The 25528-nt window shown below is 30.7% G+C and overlaps 1 protein-coding gene across 4 annotated transcripts in view; it reads left to right on the top strand.

The window, feature by feature from the left end:
* Positions 1–25528, top strand: part of LOC148278662 (lysosomal alpha-glucosidase-like) — a 166828-nt gene that overhangs the window by 57163 nt on the left and 84137 nt on the right. For all 4 annotated transcript variants that reach the window (XM_088231059.1, XM_088231060.1, XM_088231061.1 and 1 more), the window contains one exon: positions 6447–6675. In XM_088231059.1, coding sequence (XP_088087185.1) covers positions 6447–6675 — 229 coding nt within the window. The remainder of the gene's footprint in view (positions 1–6446; positions 6676–25528) is intronic.

The following is a 25528-nucleotide window of genomic DNA, read 5'->3' on the forward strand; positions in this document are numbered from 1 at the left end:
AACGGAATTGTCCCCGTGTCCGCTCCCTACTCTACTCAATCTCCCTTACACCAATATTCACGAGCTTGAAACCACAAACTCCTGTTAGTAAATACATAATTACGATACAGTTGCTAACGGTATTTTGGTATTAATATATGTGTTGAATTTATAAATATTTAACCATTCACGAATAACAACAGGTTAAAAAAATAGTTTATGAATTCTGAATTACGTGTTCTATTAGAATATCAATGTTTTCATAATTTAGAACCTCTTTAAACCAAATGATATCGGCGTATTTATCACCAGGTACCATTTTATTAAGAGTATTTCTAGATTTTTGTTCTCTTTTCGATCCTGAGAAAAGCGTTATAGCTGCACTCGTAAGCCATCGGACTATCGATCTGGCACCGTAAGGCTTCACACGACTGGCCTAGTTCTACGGAAATTTTCTTTATTTTTCACATATATTTTTTTCGGATAAGTTAAGATATTGAACAATATCCGTGAGTAAAAATATATAAAGTATCTTGTATTGCCGATTTAAATACGTATTTTTAACTGTTCAAAATTGGTGGCAAATTTTTAGTTCGTCTGCTACTCTGCTTTGATCTCTTTTTAACTTCTAATATTATTCCCGTTGTGTGTAACTCTATTTATCTCATTTAACTAATTGAATTGTTGATCGCTCAATAAATTGTTAAATTAATAAAGATTAATGCTCATGAATAACTCAGTTAATCAAAATATTGTAATTAAACTAACTGGTCCCAGAACAAGTATACAAATTGGAAAATTGTTTTCAGGCGTCGCATTGCTTTATCTGTGAAATAATTCAATCAGATTTATCTTTTTACGAAACAAGTTCTTTAATTTAAATTAATTAAAACATGAAAGTATTGAAAAAAATGTGGATTTTCAAACAAGGGCGAAATAGTGAATAAAATTAAAATTCACAAATTAACACATACTTACACACTCGCACACTGCAAAAAAAATTATACATTCCAAAGAAACATAATAAGTCAATTAGAAAATCTTACATACTTTCAAGCAATAAATTATCACAGTTACCAATCAAGTGCCTTTCGCATCCCAAAGTACGGTCGAAAGATCAAAAGGAATCTTACAAAATAATCAACATTTTTCTTATGTTTAGTGGAATGTTGTATGTAAAATAATTATCATTCGTCCTTTAATGTGAAATTTAATCGTGGAAATTTCTTCTTTCTACTCGTTTTCCAAAAGAGATAATTATTATTCTACTCGCCATTCTAAGCGAACCTTTTCAATATTAAATGGAGGCCATAAATTCTTTTGATGTGCTCATTTAACTGGTATTATAAAAGACGATTTATTTATTTGAATTTGAATAAACACCCACTCAACACAAATCATAATGAAACTTAGGTTCTTCAAAAAAACTTCATATTTCACAAATGTTTGTTCGAGGAAATAATTTTCTAAATACATTTCGCTTTTCTCGGGTAACAATTTTTTTTTATTTCATTTGAACAAGTGAAGTGTTTTGACAAAAAACGAAAGAGTATGTAATGTTGTTCTTTTTTCGAAAACCTTTTGTTGATATCTGATAAATACTTCCCAGTTTTTATCGCAATATTTCTTTCCGCGATACAGCATAATGCTTTTGTATTTTATTGGCTTTTCTTAGAAAGCTTTCAATATTTAAAATTAAACCTCAGTACAGTTTTTAGAAAAGTCTTTTTTGCCTCTGGTAATATTACCCTGTAAGCTGTGCCTTTGGGAAAACATTTTCATTTATTCCTCATGTTTTTACTAAACTTGTAGCATAATGATAAGATGACTGGTTTTACGCTTGATAAGGTACCAGTTTTGTTATTTCTTAATCCATTAATTAATATTATTTGTTATTCTGGGAATTCAAAACTATAACTTAAAACCAAATACCTACATGATAGCGATACACAATACATGTTTAAATTTTGTTTTTAACTCAAAATATATTCACACTCGAAATTTATTTTTCACATTGTGCAATTATTTACATTGAGGGAAAAAATCCATTTGATAATAGTAAAATAATCATTTTTCTTTTTAAAATGAATAAATAATTTAAAGCCTTTGCGGTTTAACGAGGCATAGTTCCGTTGTTAGTGTTGCCGTTTCACGGATCAGAGGTAAAAGGTTCGGACCCCACTCTACAGCAAATCGATTCGCCTTTTTTACTAGTGACATATTTGAAACTAGCGGAAAATTGCCTAAAAATTTAAACATTTGGGTCAGTCATAAGCATACAAAGTTTGTTTTCATTTGAACAAAAAAAAAGGAGTTCTAAATTTGCCAAAAAATTTCAATTGAGTTTTATCTACAGGGTTTGTTTCGGATATATATTTATTTTTATAAAAGTGTGAATCCATTTTTTCCTTTGATTCCGATAGTCATTGTTTTGAATCCCAACGTACCTACCTGCCTATGCCCTCCCTGACAGCTTGTAAAAAAGAAACGTAAGAGCGCAAACGAAACGTAAAAGTGATTTTATGCAATCGAAAACAGTGGTGTTTTGGACCAGTGCCAAAGGGAGGAAATTCTAAGTCTTTATCCTTTCATTTGTTCCAGGGTTTACACTTAAAACAAAATGTCAAATGGTTTACGTAAAATCAAACTTCCCCATTTTCTTCGAACACGCGTATCGCGTAAAGGTTAACCTTGTTTTACAGTCCCAGGGTCAAAGGAATTAAGTGACCAACAGGGTTCTTTATTTTTATAAAATCAAACTTGGTTATAAGCTCGTATATGTACAATAAACAAAATTTGTACAAACAGTTATCATTTGTATGTAAAAAATAATATATCATAAATTAATTTATCAATACGGTTAATATTACAGCTGAACTAATAATTTCATTGAGTCAAGTGTTTTCTTGAACCTGCCAATGTTAAGTCATAATCCTAGTAAATGCCTCGACTTTCATTATTTGCTTTCAAAAAGGTCTCAATGTCAATAAAAAAATCCATTATTCTCAAAAGAGGCCCGGTAACATTTCAAAGACGTAATTTACCTTTTCAGAAAAACAACATAAAAAATAATTAAATTCCCTCGGCACGGGACACCCCCTTGAGAGAACATAATTTTAAATTAAAATAAATAAATACAAAAATCGTAAAATGATAAACGAGAAATATTGAAAAACTGTATTACCTACCTAAGATACCTACATAATCTTAAGGACGAGCTGTATGTAATTACCAATTACATAAATATTTCACTAGTAATTAACACGAGTAATTAAGTTAATTGTACGTGGGTATCCAGGCGGCTGAAGGATACAGTTTTGTGTGTGAGAGAGCCAGAACCCTGGAGATGTATTTTGGACCCGATGCGATGTCTACTCTCAAGGAAGAATCCTCAAAAATGATATTAAGAGGAGATGTGTCTCGCAGTGTAGGTTCCGGGTTCCAGTATTGTTTTTTAGTGTTTTTTACTGCAACATTTCACAGTCCCTGCCTGGCACTTAAAACGTAAAACTGATCACCTTAACTTCTATGTAATTAAAAAGATTCAGATACGATGCAATTGGAATACCATTCCAGGGCCATATGCACCATTGGGTGACGATAGGAAAATTGATTTAACAATGTTGATTTTTTCAATTATAATTCAAGATGAGTTGAATTTTTTCCGGATATAACGTCCAATTAATAAAATTAAAAGTTTTTGAAATTTTTACTAGGAAAAAATTATGAATGTTTTAGGATTGACCTGTCATTTGGTTGTTAGTTTATCACTTTAAGCACTGTCTAACTTTCAACATTCTGCCTTTGTTTGAACACCCTTTCTCAAATAATATAAACTGCTGTGAGTGAGATTCAACCGAATCGTTTCATCCACTGAAAAACGCTTGATATTATTTTTTAATTATACCAACATCTTCATGAATCAGTATGCCAAAATCATTAATCCAGGAGTTGTTTGCAAATATCGAGCCATAATCGGCAAAACAACTTAAGCGACAAATGGTGAATTGAGCAGAAAAAGGTTTTTTGAAATTTTTGTTCCATATATATTTTTTTTAATAATTCGGTAAATGGGATTTATATTAGTTGGTTACTGCCAATACTGATTTTTTTTTTTATTTAAATTTTTTTGTTTTCATACAATAAACATAATAATAAAACAGAGTATTAACAAATAAAGCATAATTACATATCAACGAAATACATATTAATAGAAAAATAGTAAACAAAAAAATCTCACAAAGGCATGGCCTGTTCGTGGGTATACAAGAAAATGTTCATGAATTTTTGCACCCATAATAAACAATGGACAGTTATAATATTTTTGAATAACATAAGAAGAAAAAAAAAATATTCCGTAAAAGATAATATGGTATTTTTTTTATAGTAATTAAAAAAAGGAAATGAAAAATATTTTTAAAAAACACAAAAAGATTTCATATCTTTAGTTTGAATCCAGGATAGTGCATGTTTTTTAAAATGTTAGCTAAATTGTTTAAATTTATAAGATAGTGGCGGTAACGTTGTTTTGCCTATATCTCTGACAGTGGTGCAAGCTAGCGTAATCGCCTACATTGTCGTCGGTTTTTCCTTAGCTAAAAAATAATAAATATATTTTTATATATATATATATATATATATATATATATTTAAAAGTGGAATGATGCGGAGTAGATAATACATTGAAAACTATAATTGGCATATAATTTTGGTTTATTTGTATATATTGTATTTTTTTTTGTTATAATAATAATGATAAAACGGCTGTTGTTTTATTTTAATAAATAAAAATAAGTATCCTTAAATGTGGTAGATGAATTTTTTAGAGCTTTGATGTTTTTAACGCTCGTGGAGGGGGCAATAAGGAAAAATTTTCCTTTAAAAAACGCAATTCGCCAAAAATGTCACTTACCTTATTTTGCCGATTATGGCTCGAAATATCGACCAAACTCGAAATCTTATAAAGTAGGTTACTATTCATTCAAGTCCGCCTTATTGTTAAGTGGCACAGTTTAGTAGTATATTTGCTTACCAAGCATGTGGTCTCAGGTTCGATTCCCGACATGGTTTACAGTTTTATACAAAACTAACAGTATTGCACTGAAAACGTCTGTCTTCATAACGTAAACCTCCAGCAGTTCATTCACGCCATGGTAACATGAAGATCAAAAGCACGTGGCCTATTAAGAGACAACTGTTAGAAGTTTATCTTATCAAGACGGACGTTTTCGTTGAATACTGTTAGTCTTGCAGAATATAATGTATTGTATTCAATATGAATAAATATTGAATAAATCAAAATATTTATTTACAATAAAAAAATAAATAGTCGGCCTCGTGGTGTAGTAATCAGTGAGATTTTCTACCATGCAAGTGGTCTCGAATTCGATTCCCGACAGGGTTGACACGAAATATTTATTTAAAAAAGTGTTTGTACACAAAAATATTTCATAGTACCTGAAGCGTAAGACCGATCATCTAACCTTCATATCAAAAATGATTAAGATACACTGCGATTGGTAGACCAACGCAGTGCCCTATGCACCATGAGGTGCGGAAAGGGAATGACGATAATGATAATGTATTCAACATAAAATGATGACTTGCTTCATCGGTCGTCGATCTATATTTCAGGTGAAATCATCGCACGTGTGTGTGTCATCGATCAATGGACTCTAATTCCCACAAGACCAAGTGTAAACGGCCTTTAAGCGTGTTCAATGCTCTATCCAAGTAAGGCAGGCACCGTGGCCCAGTTGGTTAGACGGCCAACTGTGCAAGTGTCGTCGCGGGTTCCTATTCCCGCCAGTTGCAAGAAAAAAAAAGTTTTTTTTTTTTATTGTTCTTGGTGTTGTGGTGTATTTTTTATAACCTTCTTCCACATCTCTATCCTTCCTGCTGACAAGCTTCTAAAAAATGAAGGCTTAGCGGGTTATTGATTTTAAAATAAATAAAAAGTAGTATATTTTACGCATCCACACATTTGTCTATAAGTACACCCACATACTTATACACTTCAATACACCTCTATTTTATTTTTAAACAAATGTACAAAAAATTACAATATCTAGATCACGACCAACTAATAACAAATAAAAAAATACATACACGCACTTTATACAACGAATGACACACGTTTACAGTAATTCACATAATTAATTAAGTATAAGGACATTAAAAAAATATTTATCATTCTTTAAATCAGAGATTTATAATCGAATTTCGTTAAAAGGTATCGAAAAAACGGTTTCCAATCAAGTAAAATAAATTGATCTTGTTATCAAAGCTTTTACAACAAATTACCTGCTCATTAAGGATAACAAAGTGGATTGAATTACCAAGATTGGATTTCGAACAAACAGAAATTTGTTCCTTTATTTAAAAATATTTTGATATTGCCTAGTGATGTAAACGATAATAATACAGTATAATGTCAACTTTATCTAAATAAATACTTTATTTTTTAGGGGAAATGTTATATCTTCTCAAAATGTATCAAAACTTCTGGAAGAGTTTTATAATTTCACGGAAGCGGCGGAAACAAATGGTATTCCGTATGATTCGGATTGTATAGCGGATGGGGTTTTTGATTTCTTGAACTTTGACCTGACCCAAGAGGATTTGGCATCTGTGACAAACGCTGTTGAGACATTGAAGAATGCTTCGAGAAAGTTCCTGCCAACTTTGAGACCTCACGTAAGTAGCTTTATTTTATGTTGTATCTTTAAAAGTTTATTTGTATTTCTTGTTTCTTAGATGCGACCTTGAATATAATGGACCAAGTGAATGTAAAAAGCATATTTAAATCATTTGATGAAAAAAACACATGTAAAAAAGAAAGTCTAGCCTAAATACAAAAATTTCCTAGCTAGTCGGGACCTGAAATAAAGAACCTCCGTACATTTTACAAAGTTTGAAAAAATAAATATTATGAATCTGGAAATTTAATACACAAATTCAAAGGTTTTTTTTTGTTGAATGGAAGGATAATAAATAGTATTTCAATTAAGGCCCAACACATAAACTAGCAAGTCGACGACGCCAGGTATTTAATGCACAGTCTCACATCCCGCATTGTATTTTTCAAAAAAATTACAATTCAAACCGACGTATGTCAAGCTCAAAGTATTTTAAAATCTGACAAACAAATCAATATATTGTAAGAAATATAATTTACTAACTACGAATTTATACGCCTTGTAATATACGAGTACTGTCCAGAAAATGACCTTTCCTTAAGCGTTTTAAAATACCATAAAATGACATTTACCAGAAACAAAAAAACAAATACTTTTAAGCTATAATTTTAGTAACGTTAATATTCAAACAAAAACAGCTGTAGGGATTTGGGAGTCATCTTGGACACAAAGCTTATTTTTAAAACTCATATATACCCGTATGCAGAGACAAAACACAAGGTGAGGAAAATACGTTCTAATCTCAAATGCGGAGAATAACCCGAAGGTGAAGACAATAGAATGTACTTTCCTCACCTTAAGTTTTGTCTTTGCATACGGGTAATAGAAACTATTTTATCAAAATCATATAAAATGTTTTCTGAGAGTATGTAAACCATTCAAAAATTCAAGCACTGCCATGCTACTGTATATTTCATTAGCCAGAAGTCGCTTAGAATACGCCTCCTGTATCTAGAATCCTCAACATGAAATGCGCATAAACTTAATAGATAAAGTACAGAATAAATTTCTTAAATACATACGTTATAAATTTCTAAGCACCAAACATCTAAGTTTACCTTGCCTTCACAAAAGGCGCATGACTGCGGATCAATTGTTTATCTATAATTGACTTAATAATGAGATCGATTATGCTGATTTACTGGCTGAAATCAATTTTAATATTCGCCTTCGTCGCACTAGACACATGACGTTACTGAGCAACGACAAATGCAACACCAGAGCAGTTTTGAATTTTCTATTAGGAAGAGCAATTAGTATTTTTTTTAAATTTGAGAAGATGTACAATCTTTACTTATTTAACGACTCAATTCTTCGCCGCAAACGAAAACTGAGTCTCACTTAAATTAATAATATTTAACCTTTCATATTAAGCCATTATTAATAATATTAACCCTCTTTTAAAAAAATAAAATAAAATGGTTATTAAACAAAAACCACATTTTACACAAATCACTTCATACACCATACTTCTCACACAAAACTATGGAGATACCAACACAAATGGAGTCACGCGCTATAGGAGGGTTGCTTCTTAAGTTTAAAGATAGACAAGTAAAAACAAACCTTTATAATTGAAAATGGCTTTATTGTTTTACAAAATATTTTCCTTGAAGATTGCATGCACTTTTGCATGCATTTGAACAAATTTTTTAAGCACCTTTTCCAGTCCGATTGAGGTTAAATAATTAAACTGTATTACACTAATATAGGACTGTGTGCACAACAATAAGCTTAAATAAATAAATTTAAATATTCCGGCGCGCCGACGCAAGCCGTGTGTTCAAACTTAAATATTAACTTGCATGGAGACAGGCGGCTACAGTGATTTGAAATATTTCCAAAGCTTGATTAAATCTTAAATAAAACAGTTCTTACAGCCCGTGTGACGAATGATATGTGATATCATTTTATCGGATTATTATTTAAACTATTGTGTTATTACATATAATATCCCCTCATACCAGCACTTTTGTTAATTGGGAATATTTTGTACAAAAAAAATGTAATGTAATGAATATGTAAAGTTTAAAAATCTTATATTTTGTCATAAATAAATGAATAAAAAAATAAAAAACTCAATTAAGAATATTTTTTATTTTATTTTATCTGGGATTATGTAAGGATTTTTTATAAAATTTCTGTAACAAGCGCACGGAGTATGACAGAAAAGGCGTTTTCGCACGTTTTTACGTAAGTTCCCGCACTTATTTGAGATTTGAAATACTGTAAACTTTACATATTTCCCTAACTAAAAGTGCAGAATTAACAGTTTCATCTTCAGTAATATTATTTTTGGTAGAACGATGCAAGGGCGATGTTTCGAACATCTGATCCTTTACATATTATGGTATATAAGGCGTTTTTTATTACGTATTTTTTAAAACAACTCTAAAATAACACTCTCTACTGTACGAATTTTTCAGGGGCGATTAGTAGGTCTAAAATAAATGCTGTTAGTTAATTAATTTTAAACATTTAACTTTTCTTTATGATCTTTGAAATAATTCAAATTATTCACCATTGTTAAATGCATGCAAATATTTCCAAAATCTAATTAATAATATTTATTGTGTGTGGATTGGAAGTGGTTTGAACTATTGGAAAACATAGAATGCAAATTTACCGACTGGGTTCTCAAACAACAAGTGGGTTGGTCTGAAACAGCAAATATTTATTCATACCTCAGTTTATTGTTTTAATTACAGGTACTGCGTCATGCATTAATTAAAAACAGGTTGGCAAAATCGTTTAACTGTGTTTTACGGAGGAATTCTAATGTTCTAAATATATTGAATTAACATCCCTTTTCAATTCGAATCGAGTTGTATTCCCGTGGCTAGTGTTGCCGACTTAACTATCAGAAGTCCAAGGTTCGAACCCCACTTTACCCCAATTTTATTATCCTTTTCTCATATTGAGTTATTTATATAACTCAAAATGCCCCCAAAATTGAAATATTGGGTAAATCATAAAACACATTTTTAAATTTCTTATTTTAGATGTAAATCTTTTATTATGCTAGCAAATTACAGCAGAGATGGATAACATTTTGGAGAAGGGAGTAATATGGAAGTCGAGGCATTTACAGGGTAGGGCTTGTGATCAGTCGTTGGCTGATTTAAGTGGCCACTTTGCGTAAGATGTAACATTTACCATTATTGTTTGTACTTTAATAAGTGAGTTTACAATTTTAGGAACTGATATAAACTTTTAATAACATAACAGTTTTTATTTCAACTTTTTTAAGAAATTGTGAATTTATTACCAAATTATGTAAAAGATTAAGGACAGTTATATGCAGCATGTTTAGAATAAAACATTTTGTTCCAATAAAAACCATAAAGACTTGTTTATTAATGATTAGCGGAATCAATTATTAAGCATTGTATTACCAGTTGAGACCTTTTTTTGTAAAACCAACATTAAAAAAACTCAATCTTTACGAAATTTGGCTCTTTAATTAATTAACAGATCAGCTAGAATTGATAAAGAAGAGGTACCCAAACTTTTTAAAAAGCAAGGGTGCCTGTCCGTAAATGCTATTCTATGGCTTAAATTTGTTACTAGCTATTGATGTAACTACCAGAAAAGGTATAAACATACACATAATACAAAGCAACTACAATGTGAAGGCTTGTCAGTACCATAAACAAGTTTGTAAACAAGTGTTGCCAAAGAACACTTCATTATACAATTCCTAAAATTTTCAATAAGATTCCTAAGCAGATCCTTAAAGAAAATTTTGACAAAACTTTTAAGAAAAAACTAAATAAATGGCCATATATTGATTATTATTTATGTTAACAGTCATCTATTCAAATTTTCAGACATAATTTTTTTGCAAAAAATACGAATGCTTTTAGTTCTTAATAATGATTATATTACTTCTTAAATTTATATAATTTTTCTAACCTTTTTCTTTGTAAAGGAAAAACAAGAAACTTGCTGACAAGCTGGTTTGACGGTTGAGTGGGTTTCATTTTTTTTCCTTTTATATTTTCTTTTCATGTTAACCTTCTTAAATAAAAATAACTACAAAAAAACATATTTTATCGAATTAATTTGAAATTTTTCAATGCTTTATTTTTCTTTTATTTCTTCAAGGCCTCAATTATGAACGCTATTTTTACTTGTATATATCGAGACAGTAAATTTAACTTTACTGTACTATCTGTATCTTTTTTTATTTATCAAAAACATACAAAAAATAAAATACAAATTATCAAGTCCTACTGAACTGCATAAAATGCAGTTTGTCAGCAGGTGCTTATAGTTGATTTCTTACATAACCTTATCTCTTAAATTCTATAATATATAAATAACTCTTATTACTATGTAAAAATAAAAGATTTCCATGTGCATCGGAAATATGTAACACGTAGAGAAAAAAAATTGCCCAAATAAAAAAAGGAAAACACAAAAAAAATAAATATAAAAAAGCTTGTTCTTAAAGCCCGATTTGCAGCACACGTCTTTATCTTGAGCCTAAGTTTTTTTTTTTTTTTTTTAATATTTAATGGTTGCATATTATACATATTTTACTTTATTGTATCAACCTCGGTATGTTCTACCTACTTGTCATCTCAACATCATATGATCGAAACAAGCCAATAAATGACCGCAACAATTTATTTCGCGTTTCTTACGTCATTTACATTTTAAATATTTGTCATTTATATGAAATTTTAAATAGGCTTCTGTGATAAAAAGTGATCCAATGAGTTCCAACTCAAGCGAAAAATGCTCGCTTGAACATGATGTTCTTATAACTTTTGACAATTACCAAGACGTTAAGCTTAACGATCGTTTGCATTAATCTAGCGAGCAATTACAAATCCGGCTCCTTCAACGTCTCGATACGTACACTTTGGAAGAAAATAAAACAGACGGAAAAAATAAAATATAATTTTTTTTTAGTGGCAACTTTCTCACGCTTTAGTACTTTTATGTTTCATATGACAGAATGCAGCGACATTATTTTTTTCATTTAGCCAATCGTTCCGGAAACTGACAATTATATCAGAATTTAATTCGACTTTAAAATTCACTTATTTATCTTTCATATTTTTAATAGGATTTTAATTTAAAAAAAACCAACCTCAAAATGATTCAAAATTAAAATAAAACGTAATCAAAGGAAAAACTGCTTGTTGAAACCAAATTTTTGACACTTTTAATGCGTAGATAAACGTATCAAGGAGTTCTAGACTCGTCGACAAAAACCGATGTACATACATCAAAACTTGATGGCGGGGGGATCGGTAGCGTATCTAAGTCATCGGTGGGGAGAACTTTAGATAGTAACATAACTATTTCGTCATACTGAAACTATGTCATATATGTGTACCGTGACGTACGCTTCCTCTTGTTTCATATCGATGTACCTACCCAAAACTTGAAGGTGGGGGGTAAGCTGCGTATCTTCATAATCGCTAGAGACGATTTGTCTTCAACTATACTGTCAAGGTAAAGGTATGACGTCTTTATCTTCCCATCAAAATCGAGGCCCAGGTAACTCATTGTACAGCTTTTCATCATAATCATTTTTTATTTTCATCCCTAGTTTCATATATATGATATTGTTGGTTAAATTTGATAACTTTTTTATTTCATTTATCTCCTTAACTATTTTGTATAAAAATTTTCTACAATAGATTATATTTGTTGCTTTACTGCGAGCAAGCCATTTTTTTGTACATCACTTCTACATTGGAATACATATTTCGTTTGAGTATAATCCTCATTGCCTTATCTTGAAGAATTTAGGTATTTGTAATTTCCCCTTCAATACAAAAAAAAATAATGGATGAACAGTAATTTATGTGTGGCCTCCGTGGTGTAGTGGTCAAGACGCTTGACACACGCACGGAAGGTTCCGGGTTCGATTCCCGGTGAGAACACAAAAAGTAAAATGTGATTTTTCTCAAGCCTGGTTGTTTTGTAATGTAATTCACCACTCTAATTGGGCCTCCTGGCCTGTTGTGGTGCAAAAAAAATGAAAAAATGAAATGAAAAAAATGAAATTATAGATAAAAACACTACTCTTCATATCCATTACATTTCTTAATCTTCCCATACATGATTTTTTTTTATTGTTACATATTGAGAATGTGTTTTGAAATTTAAATATATATCTAAGTCAATTTATGTATCAAGTGACATACCAGCCCGTATAGATCACAACACTGCGATAGTTCAATTTGCAGATGACAGGGCAATTATCTCCAGCTCCATTCAAGCCCCCCGAGTTGCCTTGATAGTACAACGTCAACCGAGCTTCTGGCAGAATGGTGTTCAAAGTAACTCATCCACATCAACCCCGCCAAAAGTGCGACCACTTTATTCTCAAAGGGACTTAAATCCAATTTCAAATTCAAAATCAAATCTTAAATCTCTTCCTAATGTATAAATGTTCAGACATAACATCTCTGGACGATATAGGTTAAATATATCAGCCTTACACTAGACAAAAGCCTCACATGGGGTAAACATATTACAAATAAGATCAAATAAGCTTCACTCGCCATATACTCCCTGTATCCCATCCTTTGCAAGAACAGTAAACTTCCACCACGAACAAACTCCTCGTCGATGAAGCCATCATCCACTCTATGCTCACATATGCAGAACCACATATTCACATGTAAATAAAATGAAAAAAATCAAACCTTCTAAAATAAAGCCATCAGATTGGCCCTAAAAGTCTTCAAATAGATGAAAAAAATTAATTTTCACTAAGACGTCGAAATTCCTCCAGTCAAAAAATTTCTAGTTTATATTTCCAAAACGTTTTATGTTGAGATTTCAACCCATCCGAATCCACCCATATCATGCCTAGCTAATTATAACCCCAGATCACCCTCAAAGCACCCACGCCCCAAACAAATCCTTAAAGATCTACCCTTCAAACCCCCTTAGCTTCTTATATAATAGCTGTATGTTATCAAATATGAGTCAAACTTTATAAAATAAAACAAACAGTGTTTATTTAAAAAAAAACTTTAAAAACATACATTCGAATCGTGTCATACTTTATAATGAAAGAGCAAGGGGTCTTAAAGACCCGTTAATCTGAAAGCCACAATATCCAAATCTAAAGTCAGCTTGTTTAGTTTAGTCCGTTAAGTTCAATTAGAACGTCCACCATCACTCTCGCGCTGCAATATATATTCAATACACGAAGCATCAACGTTTGGAATCAAAGTTTTAGCTGTCATCTCCAAATGGCATTAGAGCTCCTATTTCACAATCAACCAAAATGTTTCATCTATAATACACTCATTTGATGTTTTGCAACTTGACATTAAAAAAATTCGGCATCGCAATAGACCATAAACTTAATTATAATAATAAATTATAGTATAGGATACTTACCCAAGACTAAACACATTTCGACTAATAATATAATCCCACTGAGAATTGAACGAACTGCCATTAGTTAAGAAAGTATCTTAGCCTCTATACTTAAGGGGGCCTTACTTTGACGTTAATAAAACGGAACATCATGAAGTAAAACGACATTGGTGATATGTTTTTTTATTATTTTTTGAATAGAAAGAAAGAATAAAGTTTATATTTGAAGCACTAACTTTGTGGTTATTCATTATAATAAAATAAATAAAACAACTTTGTTTTTAACCACTAATTTTTATTTTTCACCGACCGGTTTCAAAGCAAACAAGCTTCTTCGTCAAGGTTTACGTAACTAATGAATTGATTGCTTTTTTATTTTTATCATGTTCACCAAATACTAAAAAACATGCAAGTAATAATAATAAAAATTGAATCATAAAAATAAATTAGATAATGTGGCATTAATAATAAAGAAATGAGACATAATTATTATAAAATAGAAAGAATACCGATAATAGTAAGAATTGAAGCATAAATACACAATATAAAATATAACATTAGTAATAAAGAAATTCATCAAAAATATAAATTGGAAAACATACCGATAATAATAAAAATTGAAGCATAAATATAAATTTGAAAATAGAAATAGAAAACATTAGAGAACAAATTTATCAAAACTGCCATAGGTAATAAATTGTCTTTGTCCGCATCCTCCTCTCCGTTGCTCTCTATCCCTGAACATATATAAGTTTTATAGTGAGAAGATCTTTTAATATAATTATGTATCCCCGTACTGCGGGCCAACTGTTTGTGACACCTGATTTTTATAATCCGAATCATTTCTATTAAACTTATATGTTATTCTTGTTTATATATTATGTAGGTGCATATAATATGTATTTGTGTGTTCGTTTTGAATCAACGTTCGCGTATTGTCAAACCTTATTTTATTGTTGTCATTATTTCGTATTTACTGCATTTTGTGGTTACCTACTGTATTGTATAGGACTCGTCGCACATTATTCATTCGATGTGTATCAGTTAAATTTAAAAAATAAAATGCTTTTTTTTTCAGAATACGGTTTTGAAATTTAACATACTTAAAAAAAAAAAACAAATTTATTTCATTTCGTCATTTGAATTTTAACAAAAAGGTTTCTAACTTTTTACTAAGCTCTTTATTGTACCATTTTTAATACAATTTACAAGTTTTAAGCAAATATTTTTTTCATACTTACGCACCTATACACACGCACCCTCTCCCTCATTCATTCCCACACGCACATGTATCCTCTCCCTCATTCATTCACGCATACACACATTCACATAAACATGAATACAAACGTCACACAAATACAATTTCTAAACTTCTTTTCTTTTATATTATGTGTCATTATATTTACAGTGGATTTTTTTAATTGGCTTTAGTATTGTAAAGATTTTTCTAATTATTTTGTTCATGTAATAGCTGTAAAAATCCCAAATAAAATAAAATAAAATAAATAAATAAAATAATTGACAAAGATAAAGAAAAAATAACTCCAAATACAAGTTTATCTAGAAGCACTTTTAAGGTGTCTCCTTTTTTGATTGATAAGTGCCACTGAACTAAAAAATATAATAATTAACTGAAGTAACGTTGAAGTTACATAATTTTTAAATATTTTTTATGTAGGGTTAAATACGAATGACATCCGTCAGAAACAAAATTTCTTGTTTTGTTTTAAATCATCAATAATAGTTTCAATACGGTCTTGCGCTTCAATAATATTATTTATTTATTTTTGCACCACAACAGGCCAGGAGGCCCAATTACAGTGGCGAATCACATCACAGAACGCCCAAGCTTGAGAAAAATCACATTTTAATTTTTGTGTTCTCACCGGAAATCGAACCCGGAACCTTTCGTGTGTGAGTCAAGCGTCTTGACCACTACACCACGGAGGCCGCAAGATTGTTTGAAAAAAAAAACGAACGCAACTCCTCTAAATTAAAAAAAAAACATTCAATTTGTAATTGAGTTGCTCCCCCAGGCTTTGTTTTTGCCGTTTTAATCACAAAGATAATAAGTAAGAGGGATTTTTCTTTTAAAACAAATTTGCAAGTCAACCTTTTCCAAGAACAACAATGACGTTTGTGCTTTTGAAAAGGATCCGAACCTATTCAAGTGAGGATACTGATAAATCTTCTTTGTGTTTCCTGTATAAAATGGTTGCGTTTGTGCCGAGTGAGCATTGTTTACAGATTTTCTAATATATCGTGATTCAACGTATCAACTTTTATTTTGCATTTGGTCTTTTGATAAAGTATTGCTTTTATCTCCTTTGAACTTATTAAAGGAATCAAATTGCTTGAACCATTTTCTCGATTACTTTAAAAACTAATATTGTATATGTTCGGTTTTTTTATTTTTGATGTTACCTTTCAATAACAAACTAAATAGCATATTTCAAAAAATTGTTAAACGATATACGAAATTATAACTTTCGCTTCAGTTTTCTCCCTTATTTTGTGAAAAATTCTCAACAAATGAGCCAAAATAGATTTCAATTTTGAGATAAATACTGAAGGTTTGGTTACAATAAACAAAAACGATTAAAGGTTCATTTTATTGGCTTCGATAAATGAAATCACCCTTTAAATCAATTGGACGTAGTTATGTAGAAAGCAGCCAGTCCACAACTTTGAAAAATGAGATATTGGTATTATCAAATTTAAAAAGGTCAACTCTACGTTCGGCTTAAAACAGCCAGGCCACTTTCATACAAAAAACTGTAAAAATCACCTTCTGAAAATTTCGTGTTGTCAAAATGTCATAAAAATGAATGTCATCTCATAGATTCAAAGTTTATATAAGGTTACATTCAATATTAGATCTGGCTGTCATTAAAATCATTATATGACTATATACATGTTTTTTTTTTTTTGTATTATTATCTCAGGTTTGCTTTTTTAGGGCTGGCTGCTTTCTGCATAACTACGTTCATTCGTTATTTCCTGAATGTTTCCTGTCACATCAAAAAACATCTCCAGCGCTTTGGTGTCAGAAAGGTCGAGTGTCACCGCCAATCCTATTTTAACAGAAATAATTATTTCAGAATTTTAAATTGTATTACACGCTTAGCTTCCTTTTCGGGACTTGACAATGAAAAATAAAATAAAGCACTAAAATATTTTTCAATTAGATGATTCTAAAACTAACACCTGTTTATTTTTTAAGCCAAAAAATATGTTTTTGCTGAGTGTTTTAAGTTGAAATTATTTTAACAATGTTTGAGTATATCCAAATACTTGCAGAAATTTAAATATGAACAACTCCCTAGAGAAAAAATCCAGCCAGTCTGCAAGCATTTAGACATACTCAAACATTGTTGAATTACTACCTGGTAAAAGAAGAAGTATGAAAATTGGAAAATTGTTTTCAGGCGTTGTCTAGTAGGTGATTTGGTTCAGCCGGATGAATCTAACCAACACAAAAAAGGTTTCAGCTCATTTACTTCGTTCGTTGAGGAAATGTGGATGTTCAAACATGGACACATGGGCACTTATACCAGCCAATGACAGGTCATAAGCTCTGTAAATGCCTAGACTTCCATATTCCCTTCTCAAAAACATTTTCTCTCTTTGTTGAAATAAATTTAAATATGAAATTATTTTAATTAAAAAAACATTAATGCCTAACTTAAGTTTAAATAAAAATATAATCAATGTGGTAGTTGATCTACCAAATATTGTGCAGTGAAAATCCCAAAAAATATATTGCTGCTCCTGGTGTACTTCTGTGCGTAAGGACATTAGGAAAATTAGCTTGGCCGAATAAAGAGTTATTTTTCTTTTTAATTACTGTTGCTTTTTTGTTGCTGATATATTCGTTTTTATAAACTACATGTTAAACCCGGCTATGCTTTGCTTTTGCCAGATTTGAGTATATACTTCTATATTGATTAAATGAACACAACCGAAAGTTTGTTATTAATTATTGTACTAATTTAAAATTAGATATGTGTTATATGTTTAAGAAAGCATAAATTGTGAGAATATGCGGTGACAGAGAATTTTGATTAACATATATTTGAACATTATTTTTCTGGCGCTGTCTCGCAGATGCCTCCCCAACTCTGTGCAAAAAAGACAACAGCATGTTTGACCTTTTATGCCTAACTAAAATAGGCAAAATCGTCGTTTCGTTGTCCCGTTTTCCGCACTTCACTACTGAACCGATTTCGTTAGTTTTATCGGTAGGTCTTGCGTTTTTCAAAAATAGTTATCATAATTTGTATACCGTGCGCCCGTAGACTGCGGATAAAACTAGCCATTTTTATGGGGTTTTGGATGGTTCTAGTTCCCATAATAAACAATTTATATAAAAAACAAAACAACAGGAACACGACAATAATTCATGTCTGCAGTGTGTGTAAATCACTGTTCTAGTGTCATAATCCAGGAAAAAAATACGGGAATACGTTTGTATGAAGATTACAATTATTTATACAAAACTTTGCATCATAATGCTTTTACTTAACCACAGAAATAGGTTTGATTCTTAAATAAAACCATTAACATTTAAATACACATAATGCACCTTGATCCCTCTAAAATTATACTCATGCCCAAACGAACAGTCACGCCCAATAGGTTTTGAGTGGTTTTTTAACCGCCAGCCGGGTGAGTTTGACATTTAATTTGAAACCAAAATGCATGATTGTGTCTTGAAAGTCTGTAAAAAAACGGTTCAAATAAACGTTAAAAAGATGAAGCAACTTTTTATTTGTAAGTAAGTACTCAGGTAGGCATTTATTTATTTGATTGAATTCCATAACCGAAAATGATAAACAATTAAATTTAGAGTTATTTTTGTAAATATCAAATCTACTCTTTTTGCCAACGGGGGTGCACTTAATGAAGACGTACATTTTTTTGAATGTATTAAATATTCGTTTATATTATTTCAACTTTTTTTCTACTTAACAAATTAAAGAATTTAAGCTTTAAACATGCCTAGGAGAAAAGCTCGTCATTTTTCAAAAAAACAGCACCTAAATTGGTCTAGTATTTCTTTAGTCTGTCTTGGACACACATACGAACATTTCCTTTTATATAAATAGATGAAAGCTGGTTAAAAAAATCTGACGGGATAGTTCTAAGAGTCTGCTTGTGACAAAATATTTATAGTTTTAATTGTCTGAATTGAATATCTTGTGGTTTTTGTACATTTTTTATTTTGTACATACGAATGAGGTTAACTGCATTTTTACACGTTATATGTGTTTTTTCACGTATATCAATACCGTTTCTGGGAACATAAAGTAATTACAATTATAAACTATTTTCAGTGCCTTTTGGACTGTTTCGTAGAGTATAAAAACAAACAAGTATGATTCTAAAGAACTATCCAGATACGTCTTACGTAATGTCTAACATTATGTTTGATTAGAAGTTTGTAGGTGCTTTGATATATAATAGATAGTCTGGATAGATGTATTGCATTGTATTTATATAGCAACAATAAAGTAAGGGTTCGTTCAAGCATCCATAATAGTTATTATCAAGTTAACAAACTACGGGGTATCAGAGTAGTAAATATATTTGGAGCTTCACAAGTACCGTGACCATTCTGTGTGGTGAAATAAATAAGTTTTTAGACGTACAATGACGGTCTTCAATATGGAACCACATTATACATTATTTAATTCACGTTTTAAAAAATTGTTAAGCCTGAGTGTTCATTGATTTAGTTCTGATATGTAATTGGTTCATTTGCCACAGGAAGGGCGGGTCTTATTAAATTTAGTCATTTGCTGGCATTCGCAGTCGACATTTCTGTGCCACGACGCTTAAAACATGCACTATACGATATTTTATGCAGTCAAGTGAAAACTATTGAAAACGCTTATAAAAGTAGCGATCTGAGAATCATCTATTAATTTCGGTTTGAAATATTTAAATTTCGCGAATTCCTTTGTCCCACAGTTCGAATAGGGTTTTTTAATTCCATAGTTTTCCCTATAAAAGTGTTAAGTTTTGAATTAAATTCAGTTTAAAATGTTGGTAATGCGCACAGCGCAGGTACACCAACTTAGAATCAGTGACTCCTTAGGCAGGAAAATATTTACGTTAATAAATGCTAAGCTAAACTTGTCGGAATAACAAAAATTACAGGCCAATATCACTAGCAATGACGATATCCGGAATTATCGAAAAATTGGTGTTAAGAATTATTTGGTAGAAATTTAATACTTGCAGAAACCAATTCGGATTTAATGCAGCTCTATCAACAGATATGGCAATATTTGCCTGAAAACAAACAGTGGCCTACTATAAATTAAGAAAAACGAATACGTACGCGTGTTTTCTGAATATGAGTAAAGCGTTTGGTCGCGTCAATCATAAAAATAAAATGTTGTGGAATAAAATGGAGAAGAGAGGAATTTCATGTTGTGTTATTAATTCTCTGACAACTTGGCACACACAAAGGGAAAAAATTGTAAAATGGAGAGATACTACATATTTGCTTTTTTATTTAAAGTGTGGAGTCCGACAAGGAGGCTGTCTGTCTCCGGCGCTTTTTGAGATACAATATATATATGGATGATCTGTCCGTGCTCCTTAATTCAACCAAAGTCGGATACCATGTAAACAACGCCTGTGCTAAAAATATTAGTTATGCAGATAATATAGTATTATTGACCACATCTATTAAAAGTATAAGATTGTTGCTCAATATTTGCGAAAAATTTGCAAACGACCACAGTATGATATACAATGCCAAAACAATATGCTGTACTTAAATTGAAACACGAGAGGTCATTTTATAAATTTGTTCATCCATCACCACTTGTATTTCTGGACAACAATACTTTTTTACGGTAACTTTAAAAGTCAAGTATCTAAGGCACAAACTAACTGATGATTGTAAAAATGATCAGAACATAGAGACACAGAAAATAGCCACCAGTGTCAGGGCCTCTATGTTAGCAAGACGTTTCTTTCAGTGCAGTGACGAAGTGAATAAAATCATGTTTATATCGTATTTGACGTCCATGTATACAGCGGCACTGTGGAACAATTATACGCAAGCAGAATGGAATAAATTAAGGGTCTCGTTTAATAATTCATTCAGGCAATTATTTGGACTGCCTAGGTACTGCAGTTCTTCCGAAATATTTACAGCTGGACGAGTAATTAAGACTTTTTACTTGGTTCATCTTACCTGGCCGCAAAGTTTTAGCTTTATTCAAATAAATATGGCAGTTGAACTGTAAAAAATGAAAACTGACGTTAAGATGACGTCATTTTAATAAATTGCTAACTAAAAATCTTTTATTAGCTTTTCGCTGCTTTTTTCAAAAGTTATGAGCTTTTTGACAATCGTATTTCACGATTTTGAGGATATTTTGTGTAAAATACCGGGGTAATTTTAGCGCTTTACACCTCCACGTGTAATACGGGCTTGCAATAGACACTCACCACCCGCGCCCCCCTTCGTTCCGGGTGACATTAGGGAACGGTTTTTTGTTTGTGGTCTAGCTATAAAATGACAACGTTAAGACATGTTTAGAGATCGAACATAATGACATTTTTTCATACTACTAGATATTAAAGTAAGAAATATTCGACATATTTATAAAAACATTCAATAATTATAGCTGCATAATCATGAGCATAGATTAAATGTTTTTCCAATTTACACTACAATGGCTTAAAAACTGATTATTTTCCTAAACAGTATCAAATATTAGCAACTGTTAATTTGGTTTTTTTTATTATTTTTCTTTTCTTTCATTTTCATGGTCATATCATACCATATTTATATGCTATAAACTTTTTATTTAAAAAGGAATGGCCCTCGCTCAGACGTTGAAGTATCTCTGGGCATTTTTTCCAATTTATGTTAAAGCTTAATTTTAAGATGTATTTTTCTTAAGTGTATTTTTGTTTTATTATATAAATAAAACACGAGTGATACTTTAATCCACAAATTTGTAATATCCAGTGACCGGTTTCATCGCTTTCGCGACATCTTAGAGACTGGTATCTTTATTAAAAAGTTAAATGTATTTATACAGAACAGAGGTAAGGATACATAATTCAAAGTTATATGTAAGTAAATTAAATAAAGTGATTTTTATCTAAAGGATCATTATCAACAAATTTTCAGTAGGTTAACTAATGAATGGATATAATGTTATTTTAATGAGTTTAAGTATTTTATTTTATTTTTGGTGTCTCATCGTTCGTGAGTGTGGTTTTGTAAATAATGATTTCTGAAAAACAAAGGGTAAAAAGTCATGAGTAAAATTATATTACAATGGGTAAAGTAATGGAGAATGCACATGTGTTATCTGTTTTTGAAATGACTTGAATATTTTTAATAGCTTTTTGTTTTAAAGTGAGTTGGTTTATTTTCTTTAACTGCGTTTTATAAGTTTGATGTATTTTTATGTCTATTAACTGAACAGTGTCATAATATAAGCAATCAAATTCTACTGGATGTAATTTAGAGGTAAGGAGATTATGGACATAAAATAAGTAATTGCTAGTGCAATCACGGATACTATACACCTTTTTAGTTTCTGCCATAAGCCACGTTTTCCGGGCTATATAAAAAATATAATGATATATAAAAAAATTTTTAGAACTTTGCATTGACCAAAACTTTTTCGAACTCAATGATAAATTTTATATACAACCTTGTGGATTATCGATGGGGATTTCGATCTCACCTGTACTTGCAGAATTTTTTATGGATTTTATTGAAAATAAAATAGTAAACCTAAAATTATTTCAATATGTTAAATTCTATCGTCGATATGTCGACGATATCATAATTTTGTGGGTCGGAACGAAATGCCAGCTTGATATGTTCCTTTTAGAATTAAACTCAGTTAATAAGTCAATCCAATTTACAATGGAGTTAGGAGGGGAAAAACTCAACTTCTTAGACTTAACGTTAAATATAGAATCAAACAAAATGCATTTCAATATTTTTAGGAAACCAACGTATAGTGATAACATTATACATAATAATTCGCGGCATCATATTTCACATAAATTGTCTGTATATCACTCCTTAATTCATAGACTGTTATTCGTACCGCTTAACAAACATAATTATAACAATGAGTTAAACATAATAAAATCTATCGCGATGAATAACGGATATAACAATACATTAGTTGATAACCTAATAAGAAAGAAACAAAAGCGTCTCGTAAACAATAAATTAACCCAAAGTTTGACACCAAACAACAATAATAATAAAGACCGAAAGCGGTGGGCAAAACATTCGTATATTGGAAAAACTAGTGATAAAATTGGACAAATAATAAATAAAAATAAATGCACTGCAGCCTTTTACAATAATAATTCCTTAGCTAATTTGTTGGTAAATACTAAACACAAAAAAGATAAGTTTTCCAACTCAGGAACTTACCTTCTTAATTGTAACGACTGTAAAAATACATGCTACGTAGGCCAAACGGGTAGAGCCTTTAAAACACGCATAAAAGAGCACATACAATCATGGTCTAATAATAAAGATAATTCAAATTTTGCCAATCATTTAATAGAAAACAAACATTCCTTCGAATTAAAAAATAATGTGAAAATAATTCATATTGCACCCAAAGGCCATAAACTTGACAAATTAGAAATTCTCGAAATTAATAGATTAAAAAATAAGCCCGACGTAGAATTACTTAATGAACAGATAACACATGTGCATTCTCCATTACTTTACCCATTGTAATATAATTTTACTCATGACTTTTTACCCTTTGTTTTTCAGAAATCATTATTTACAAAACCATACTCACGAAGGATGAGACACCAAAAATAAAATAAAATACTTAAACTCATTAAAATAGCATTATATCCATTCATTAGTTAACCTACTAAAAATTTGTTGATAACGATCCTTAAGATAAAAATAACTTTATTTAATTTACTTACATATAACTTTGAATTATGTATCCTTACCTCTGTTCTGTAAAAATACATTTAATACATTTAACTTTTTAATAAAGATACCAGTCTCTAAGATGTCGCGAAAGCGATGAAACCGGTCACTGGATATTCCAAATTTGTGGATTAAAGTATCACTCGTGTTTTATTTATATAATAAATTACAGGGAACTTCCATCAAGAATTTTCACTTACAAACTTAAATGTTGTATTTTTGTTATTATATTTCTATGTAAATAACACATGAATAGAAAAATATACACATAAAAAAAAAAATATATAAAAAGATCTAAATGTTAAATTTATTCTGAAACGAACCGGTTCTGGCAGATATATAAAAATTATATATCTTGAGGCGTTGCCTAGAATGATGATATAATAATACAGCCAGGTGGTTAGCACCTACATCGAAAATGGTTCAGCTCTTCAGCTTCACAAATACAAAAAGGTGGAAGAATTAAAATATACAGATGTTTAAACATGGACAGAATGGTGAATGTTACAGAATGTAATGTGGCTACTTAAACCAGTTTATGACATGTCACAAGCCTTATAAAAGCTTAGAATTCTACATTCCCTTCTACTTAGAATTCTACATTCCCTTCTTCGTCTCTGTTATAATACATTATAAATTATTCAATTCATTCGTTATATTATGAACTTCATGTAGATATTTGTTAGACCGATTCTATTTCGAATGTAAATAGGTTAGACCCTAGATATTACTGGCAATACAACCCAACTTCGGTGTATCAATAAACTTACCGCTATGGTTCAATATTAATTACCTTTCTATATGCATCGAAGAGATGCTGGAATCAAATTCGATTCCAAACTCTGGGAGCAACTGTAGTGAACTGTATTAAATTGCAATTGCTTTTAAGACATGTTTTTATGTATTATTAACTCAATAAGTTTTAAAAAGGAAATAAACTTTATCGAAAATAAAACAAAAACATTAACTACCCCAACCCGTTAGAGCATATAAAATAAAACCCCACATGCGATTTTTGAATAAATACTTGACTTGTTTTCTAGTGACCGACTGAAATAAAAATTTTCAGCCGAAAATGAAACCAAAACAGAATTTCGGCTTCTGTTCTGGTTTTGGCCGAAACCGAAAACGAAACTTATTAAAATAAGTTAAAAGTCACTTCAAAACAACCAAAATTAGATGTTTTTATTATTGAACCTTACGAGTTCATTGAAATAAGTGCTTAATATAATACATATTAAAATAAAAGGCGAATTTTAAAAGAGTTAAATAACAAATTAGATTATTTTTAGTGCTTTTGGTTGATTGTTACTTTATGTTACGGGGTGCAGCAGTTAGCGCTTTTTCCTACCACGCTCCATCTCGGTTTCGATTCCTGACATGGTTGACACAAATATTTTAAAACACGTGTTTACACTGAAATATTTCATAGTCCCCTGGACCGGCACCTGAAGCGTTATACTGATCATCTTAATTTCATGGAACAAAAATGATCAAGATACGCTGCTGTTGGTGTACTAATGCAATGCCTTAT

Source organism: Micrasema longulum, unplaced genomic scaffold (assembly GCF_059751315.1).
Source record: "Micrasema longulum isolate JH-2025_06_02 unplaced genomic scaffold, ASM5975131v1 h1tg000848l, whole genome shotgun sequence".
Classification (NCBI taxonomy): domain Eukaryota; kingdom Metazoa; phylum Arthropoda; class Insecta; order Trichoptera; family Brachycentridae; genus Micrasema; species Micrasema longulum.